Source organism: Aplysia californica, unplaced genomic scaffold (genome assembly GCF_000002075.1).
Source record: "Aplysia californica isolate F4 #8 unplaced genomic scaffold, AplCal3.0 scaffold00172, whole genome shotgun sequence".
Classification (NCBI taxonomy): Eukaryota; Metazoa; Mollusca; class Gastropoda; order Aplysiida; family Aplysiidae; genus Aplysia; species Aplysia californica.
In genome coordinates, this window is record NW_004797442.1 from 507,918 (window position 1) to 517,012 (window position 9,095).

Below are 9,095 nucleotides of genomic sequence, written 5' to 3' on the forward strand. Positions count from 1 at the left end.
GCACGGAGTGTCGCTTGCAACGGAAGGATAGGCGATTGTATCTCGTACGCTTTTCGAAACAAGAGCGCTAAAATCTGATAAACAATAGGTAGAAATTCCGGAAAACTTGCAATGTGACACACTTCAAGGGAAGGTGTGAAATTTTCCGAAGCAATTAAATATCTTGTGGTTGTTAACTGTTAGCCATTGCCTCCCTTACTTGCACTGCTACTTCCCCCCCCCCCATCTTTTCTCTCTCTCTCTCTCTCTCTCTCTCTCTCTCTCTCTCTCTCTCTCTCTCTCTCTCTCTCTCTCTCTCTCTCTCTCTCTCTCCCTCTTTTTCTCTCTTTCTCTTTCTCCCCTTCTCGCTCAGTCTCTCTCTCGCTCATCCTCTCCTTTTCTCTCTCTGTTTGCTTGTCTCTCCTTTTTTCTCTTTCTTTCTTTCTCTTCCGTATGTGCGTATGGGGGATAATGGTCGTGGAGTGGCAACGCTTTTTATGCCTGCTACGCCGCAAGTACTCACACAGTGTATCGTTTCAAAAAATTAAATATACTTGCAAAGTTGTTCAAGAACTGTTAAAAAAAAAAAAAACTTTAATTGTATGGTTTTTATGGGTTTTGCGGTTTAAATTTTGCTTTACTTAAAGAGTTGTTATTGGGTTTTTTAAATTGCTTATTACGCTCGTACGTCCATGTTTTGTTCTATTCTTTGTTATGTCTTGTCCCTATTTGGCTTTCGCTGTAATGGATTTTGTTTTAGAGGGGGGGTGCTGTTGTTGTTTTGGGGTTTGCTTTTTGTTGTTGTTGTTGTTGTTGTTGTTGTCGTTGCTGTTGTTTTGTTTTTGAAGGTGGTGAGTGTTTGTTTTTGTTGCTTTTTTTTCATTTCCAGGCGATAAAGACATAAATTTTGCTGTCTGGAAAACGTGACGAGAATACGGAATTGATGTAGTATTTGTCAGAAATAATTCGAGCTCCTTGCGCCCTCCCTCCCCCCCCCCCCAAAAAAAAAACCACCTGCAGAAACATTGCTAGGGACAGGGAACTGAGCGATAAAATAGTTTATTAGCTTAGTTTTCACTACTGTGGTACCCGTTTACCCTTGCTAGTCTGCCGATTGAGTTACAATCTTAGTGTAAAGCTGTTCTATCCCATTTGAACCGCGTTTCGCTTTATGTGATCGCGTGCTTTCTTCACCAAGTTGTTAGGCTGGGAAGAGATTGTCTTGTCTATGTGAAGAAACGAACGAACTACATAATCCCTGTTTACTAGATATTGATGGAAGTGAGAATGACACCTGATATGGACGGGAACATGAGAACACCTGCTTCACCTCATGAAACAGAAACGGAATCGAAAGCTTCTTAGACTGCAGTAGTTAGCGGGATTAGGAACGTTTCTGCCCTGTACTTCTTCTAACCCTAACTCTTATATATAGCAACAAATACCAGCGACGCATCTTATTGTTTTATTTCCTCTTATCAGGGGCGAAGGCTGACTTGTTTGACACGGTAATCAAAGTGAAACGGGACCAGATATGGCCTGTAGATATCACACAAGAATCTTACTAGAGGCGGCGACTCTGAGTTGTGAATGAAAACAAATCCGGAATTCATATTGTTTGTTCAACCGCCAAAATAATCGGGAAAGTATCTTATTAAATATCAGTTCCAACTAAAATTAAATTTAACTTTAGATGTGAATACATAAACACAAAGCAAAGAAGCAGAGATGTCAGTGCTAGATCTATATGTTATAGATCTACCAGTCAGTCTAACTCTTTGGTAGAACATGACAATTATCATTTTTTAAATTTCACATTTGGCTGTTTTTGTTTGCCTTTCGCGGCCAGGAGCTGGTGTCATAATCGAGGTCACGATCTGATTATAGGACGGTAAAAAGTCGAGGAAAAAAACAAGCACATGCACCAGTCAAGAGATTATTAGGAGTTAGTGCCCCTCACATTTGTGAGGTAGACTCGACCATTGTTAGTTGTCAGGGCTTGTGATTGGTTATAAATGTGGCCCCAAAGGGGTGAACGGGGTATATGTGGCAATGAAACAGCTTTGACTGCTATGCACATGTTCCCTTCAACTCTATTGGTAGACTCTTCCAGCCTCACTTTAAGCTTACTTGACCAAAGCTTGCGACTGCTTATGGAGTGGCCCGAGAGGGGTGAGGAGGCTATTTCTGTGGCCGTGAAACCGTTTTGAATGTTAGGCATACTGTTCATTGTTGATTATTAACGTCTTTTCTCATTTAATTTAAGAGGTTTACGTGTATGGATGAATTTGACAGCGACAATGTTTCAAAATTAGGAAGGGAAGCAGTGATTATTTGATTATATAGACGCTTCGCCCCTGCCTCTTATATGATTATATGATTATACATATTACATAGCGTTGGCGTGACCGAAAGGCAGCTCAAGCATAATATCTATACATATTACATAAACACGTACACGGTTTATTTTACTACGTGACACATTTCTTTACTCCGTGCAGGTAAAATATGACCATACAAAAGACCAGTAAACAGTTTACCGAGTTCAGGAGACAAAAACGTCTTTATACAGAACGGGGACACGTCCTTGATGGCATTGTGGGCATTCTAAAACCAAGTCCTCTGAGACAGACATTCCAATTGCTTTGTGATCTTTGGGTTGTCTGGCGTTTCGAAACCGACCAACTATTCTCCCTTTCTCTAAGGTGTCAAGAGCCCCTCTGCCCTGTATCACTTGCGTTGCAAGACGAGCTCTTCCTGTGGTCTCAGTTGATATTAATCTCAGAGTTAGTCACACCTCAAAAGCTTGACCGAGTACTGACCAACCAATGACCCTCTGGGACACCCAGCCTTGCCTCTGTACATCCCCTGGCAAAACGCTGTCACTCTGTGAGGTCCCAGCGGTGAAGTGTCTTCCACATTGTCTGTTTTATGACGGTAGGGATACAAGGAAGACTGCGACTGGCTCTCCCTGAGTGACAATCTTGATGAAGCATCAGCGCTACGGGTAATCCGAAAATGTGCAGGGAATATTAGGCGGTGCATTCTTTCCTCGGGCACTTTATACTGCAGTTGTATTCGTTGTTATTGTGACAATACTCTTTGTGTCCACTGGGCTATCGCTTTCTCTCTCTCTCTCTCTCTCTCTCTCTCTCTCTCTCTCTCTCTCTCTCTCTCTCTCTCTCTCTCTATCTATCTATCTATCTATCTATCTATCTATCTATCTTTCTATCTATCTATCTATCTATCTATCTATCTATCTATCTATCTATCTATCTATCTATGTATCCGTGTATCTATATATATGTATCTATGTAGCTACATATCTAGCTATCTAGCTATCTATTTTTCACTAATTTTTTTCCGGTAAAGATTTGAATTAGATCCAGTTCAACGCATTAGAATTGCATTTAAAATAGCAGTATAAACATTCTCTCAGACTACAAGGCTAGGCTCAGCGTGAGGTAGACAAAACACTCTCTCAGCCTCGTTCACGAATACAGACATGCTTTCATGGACTTGAAATGTCCGAACTTGGCGAAATGATAAGTTTGCGTGAATTTGTGAACATACATATCATGAGATATCTCAGTGTTACTTAAACATGGAAACCCGACTTCAACGAAGCATTACAGAAATTGTTGAGACGTAAAAAAAAAATTCAATCGGTTGCTAAAGTTCCGTTCGCACCTCGGATATGTGTGAGCTAATAAATACTATGAAAAAACAAGGCTGTTAGCTGCGGGTACAGATGGAGGATGTATCGTTTATTTTCTTGTGGGTGGTTAGAGGGCGCCACTAGCAGATCCTACATCTGTACCCTCCTTCTCATCCTTTCCGAGCACTAAATAACCGTTATCGAGAAGATCGGGGATGTTCTTCTCTTTAACTTTAAAACAAATTTCGTAAGAGAACTGCACACCAAAAGACCCCTCCGACTCTTTGTTGTTTATGTACATCTTGTAGCAGCGCAAGCCTCGTCGTTGGTGATCTTGTGTTATCTTAAATCGTTAGGAAAACACGTTGTGTGACGTTCTGGCTTTGCGAGCGGACCACACACAGTTTACGTACCGAGAGCGTCGTGCGGAAAGTTAGGGAGTGTGCACACAATGAGAATCTGTGAAAGTCGAAAGGTTCTTGATCGCGCCTGCTTCTTGCTTGGTCACAAGTGAACTAAGTGGTCAGTGAGAGCGGGTCAACTTAGAATGTACAGCAGATGAAGAACGTTCCTGTTTAAAAGTGGATTTTGTTTTAATTGGGGGGGGACAGTATGTCTGTTCGTTGTACCAAATTTTGAACAATTTTTGTTTCGTATTTCGATAATGTTGTCCTGTTTCCCATTATCTTTATTTGCTTGACTCGGTTTTTTGTTTCGTTTTGGGGGGTTTTCGTTGTTGTTTTTTTGTTGTTGTTTTTTTGTTGTTGTTGTTTTGTTGTTGTTTTTTTGTTGTTGTTTTTTTTAACTCTTTTTGGTTTAGTTGGTTTTTAATTTTATGGGTTTTGTTCTGATTGTTTGTTTGAGTTTGTTTTGTTTTTTGTTGGATTTAAAAAAATTTTGTTTGCTTCTTTTTTATTATGTAGGAACCCTATAAAGATCTAAGGCATAACCCAGTTGTGAGAAAAAAACGGAAACTTGTGGAAAAGAGATGAAAAGGAGACATAAAAATAACGTCACTAGTACTAATGAGAACCTAAGATTGGAAATATATACGTGAGATATTACATCGCAGAAGAGACTTCGTCTTTCTACTACAGCTGCTCCTCATAAAAAAGAAACGAGTGTGTGGGTGGGGGTGGGGGGGCGTGAAGAGAAGTTGCTTCGAAATCTTTCAAAACTGATATCCTCAAAAGAAAGTACGTGGGTGGTTGGGGGGTGCACTCCTCTTTCCTGTCAAACATCCATCCGACTTAACTCAACTCCTTTTTGAGTCTGTTACTTTCTTGTAACACCTCTTATCTACGGCACATAAAAAAGTTATTGTGTTGCGAATACCGATATACTCTTACTGTATCTAAATCTAAATCTAAAAGAAAGTACGATTCTTTTGTCAAACGGCGTGACAGTACCATCTGGCCTTCAATGTACCCCATCATGTGTAGTGACTGCAAAGGGCACTAAAGATGAGCTAAGATCATTTATCAATATTTTAAAAGCTTCATCTAAATTACGAGTTCACGTCCTCTTTGTGAAAAATGATATGTCAATTGTCTATACATTTCAAGTTGTTCAAGACTTTCACGTTTCGTTAACTAAAATTTGCCCTTTCTCTATGTTGTTATGAGATATAGTATTGCTCTTTTTTATATAGTTGTTTGCTTTTTAGTTTTTTTGTATCCTCTGATTCCCTTTCATAAGAGTTTTTGACACAGAAAGAATGCAATACAAAACACTTACCTCAAAACCTCAACAGATCTGAACAAATAAGATAGACCTACGTGATTCCCCACCTTTTATGAAAATATTTTCTAATTATATATTGCTACACGCGAAGGTTGGATCTATAGTGAGATATTTTATACTTTTTACACCCTCTAAGTGTAGTTTTAGCCCCTGTACGTTTCGTCCTGCAGATATGAGGCAACTATCAAGTATGTCGTCTGGTCGTAAACTGTATCTCAGTTTAACTCCCCATTCACTCGCTAACCTCTTTGCTCACGCACTCACTCACTGACTTTTAATTATATTCTTATCTTATTTTCAAAAGTCAAAGGAAACTGTTTCTTACTGCTGATTAGACTGCTAATTCCGTATTTAATCACGTTTTTGTCATCTTTATATATAAACCACTTACCCATCCATCACCAGGTCATATCTGCTTCCGTTCGTCTTGCTCTTTGAATCACTCGTCTATATCCTTGCCCTCCACCCCACCCTCTCTGTTGTTTGTGTGGTCGGGTCATACATATAATCATAATTGGACAGATGACTCTTAACTCTTTATTAACTGAAATCAGAGAACAAAATAGTTAAGCAGGACTTCAGGACTTCAGATAATATGCCTTTGCCAGCATATCTTTTATTAACATCCCCGCTCGTCGACCTTCTAGGGTGAATTTTCTTTGCGTAAAAACATGTTAAACCCATACCTGATGAAAGATATCCAAGATAAAATGACCTATAAATGGGTAAAAACATTCGAACTTGTTTTATTGGGCGCTTGTCCTTGACAATCTCGCTAACAAACAAACACTTCTCACTTCCCCCCTTGCTTTTTTAAAATATATTTATGACACACCTGTTTAAGATAACCACTATTCTCCTCGACAACTGGTGGCCATCTTGGACAAAACGTTTCAAAACTAACCGCTGCTCCCCTTTTCCCGCTCTCCCCAGGCGAATCAACGACAACAAGATGGTTTGTGACTGTCACCTGGCATGGCTGGCGCGCTGGTTGAGGAAGAACCCGACCCTGGCGCTCTTCACCGAGTGCCACCAGCCGATGCATCTGAGAAACGCCGAGATCGCTGAACTGCAGGAGATTGACTTCAAGTGTGACGGTCAGTTTGGTAATCGTATTAACTCATTGAGGGCGTGCATTCTGTTCATGATTCGATAGTGTTTGATTTGGCACTGCTTTGGGGGCACTTTCAAAACGAAACGTAATAGTGTCGGTAGTTGGTAGCCTAGTGGTTAGGGGTTCAAGCCTCAGCTCGATCCGACATGATGTCCTTGGGAAAGGCACTTTACATGAAATTCCCATTTGGCTCGGTCCTTTCGGAGATGGACATTAAACTCGGAGGTCTCGCCTCATAAATAACCCAATAGTGTTGATAGAGGCATTAAACCAATACCATTTCGCCATTTTAAAAAAAGAAAGAAATGCAACTTCGCCATTCATTCAGATATTGCAGTTGTTGATGTTTTTTCTTTATATGAAACTTAGAATGGCAGGTAAAAAAAATGCAATTCTGTGAAATATGCAAATCTGGGGGGGGGGTTAAATTATCTGTATAAATATATTGGTTTAAACTGTGCCGTATCATTGCCTTTGATTCCTGCTGCTAACCGGGCATGATTATCACTGTGGCCACTACGCTCAAAATAAGTTGTTCCCATTTCGGCCCAGATTGTGGGATTTAAAAAAAATTGAATTTGGAATTTGTTGGGTTAGTCTTTTTTGTCAACTATTCCAACGCAGGTAAGGCATATAGATCTCAATAGAGGAATCCCCATCTTAAAAATTCCAATACGGGAGGTCCTGTTCTAAGTATGGTCAGTCATATAATTGTATTACTTTGTCTTTAGTAGAATACAGCAAAGATTTTTGTGTTGTCCAAAAACGATTCATTCAAGTGCTCCACTTCTTCATTGTTAGTAATCTAACCATTACAAAGAAGTGCTATTCTTTATCAAACATAATGAAGCACCGAAATACTAATCTAGAGAGTTTTGGGTACAGAAAAGTGCTCCTGGAAAAATAGTTTAGGGGAGCACAAGTTCAGATCTTAAGTCATGAATTTTAGTCTAGTACTAGTTAAAAGGGGAAACGTGTGCCAATGAGAGCTTGAATTGTGTTTTTTAATAATAAATTTTAACTTCAAAGAGAAGAGGCTGAGATGAGCAGGGAGACAACGAGGGTGGTAAGATTTTTTTTTTTGTTCTTTTTTTTTGTTTTTTGTTGTTTTTTTGGTCTAGGTCGTTTCATGGAGGTTTTTTCCTCGTTGTTGTTTTGAAGAGGTGTAATTTTGGGTATGAAGGAGGGGTGGGAGGTGATAATAAAAAAAGGAATTAATGATACTGATGGCCCGAGATGATAGCTGATCGCGCGGCTCGGGGTCTAGAGTCGTGCATTCCTTGCTCTGCAAGGGCCTATGGTCTTATCTCCTCTCCGTGAGTGATCCCCTGAAGTCGAAGGCAGAGCGCGCTCTCGGATTTTTTTTATTACTGAAGGAAGCGATGAGACGTGCGATTTCCGGCTTGAAGCTCTTGTACGTGTGGGTAGAGAGGAACCCTGGGAACGTCTTAGGTCTTTTTGGTTTTTAGTTTTTTATACTTACGTCTCTGTTCTCCCGAGGTTTAGTTTTATCTACTGGCTTTGTCTGTGTACTTTTGTTTCAATTATTCAATACCATAAACGTTAAAAGCAAATTCATTAAATCTGACTTCTTCACACTTGACTGACGAAAAACATACGTTTCATGTAATTCTTAACAATGGTTTACCAGAATCAAAAAGGTGGGGAAACCTAAAAAGCGCCTGTCAGGCATGTGGGAATTGTGTAGTATGTTCAAAACAAACCAAGTGCCACCAAGACATAGATACCGTTTGAAATATCTGCATAATGTTAAACGCAGATTTTTTTCTTACGGCATCTTCAAGTCTAATTGCAAATTTAAAAAACAGGGATGTAAAAGTTGGAAACATGACCAGAAAGCTCAATCTTGATTATAGGCAATGAAAAAATTTTACTTTCAAATAATGTAGCCTTTGAAGGGCTAATTTAAGGCAGAGGAAATAGGCTGTTTTGTCGTTTAGCTTCTTACTTCTAGAACGATGGAAATATACATTATGAAATCTAGGATTGGGCTTTTCCCCTACCTGTGCAGCTTTAAAGTAGAATAAGAACATCGGATTTTTGTTTCGTTTCATTCCAGTTTATTTTGGTGAATTTTAAGCAGCAACAACGGAGGTTGGAGAATAGCGGAAAGGGGGGAGGGGAGAAATATCTGCTTGAGCAACGTTATCCTTCCTAGCTTCAAAACATGACATTTCGCCACGGCAAATATAATGGTGGCTTCCCTTTTGCTTCTGCGGATTGGCTTTTTATGCCTTGAAATGCCTTGGTATGCGCCATTGTAGGACTAAATTACAGAATGGACGAATAAGATGTTGATCTTTCCTTTCTTTCTTTTGCAGCTACATTCCAGAACCGGCACTCCCTGGAGTGCATGGAGGAGAACTTGTGCCCCCGGCAGTGCCGCTGTATGGACGGGGTCGTGGATTGTAGAGACAAGGGCTTCACAAAAATACCGGACAACATACCAGAGAGCGCTATCGAGATGTAAGTGGAAAGTCTTTGTCCTTCTTGGTAAAAAGGGGTCGGAATTCCCCGCAGTACGTACATAGAATACGGGTATGATGATGGAGGAGGAGGAGGAGGAGGAGGAGGAGGATT

General features: G+C 40.1%; 1 protein-coding gene across 1 annotated transcript in view; it reads left to right on the forward strand.

Annotated features, from left to right (window-relative positions):
• The window catches only part of LOC101859853 (slit homolog 2 protein), a gene marked incomplete in the record, with an annotated part of 216,372 nt that overhangs the window by 152,753 nt on the left and 54,524 nt on the right, over window positions 1-9,095 (forward strand). Inside the window, 2 exon segments of the mRNA XM_013082399.2 lie at window positions 6,314-6,477; window positions 8,837-8,981. Of these exon segments, the coding sequence (XP_012937853.1) occupies window positions 6,314-6,477; window positions 8,837-8,981 (309 nt within the window).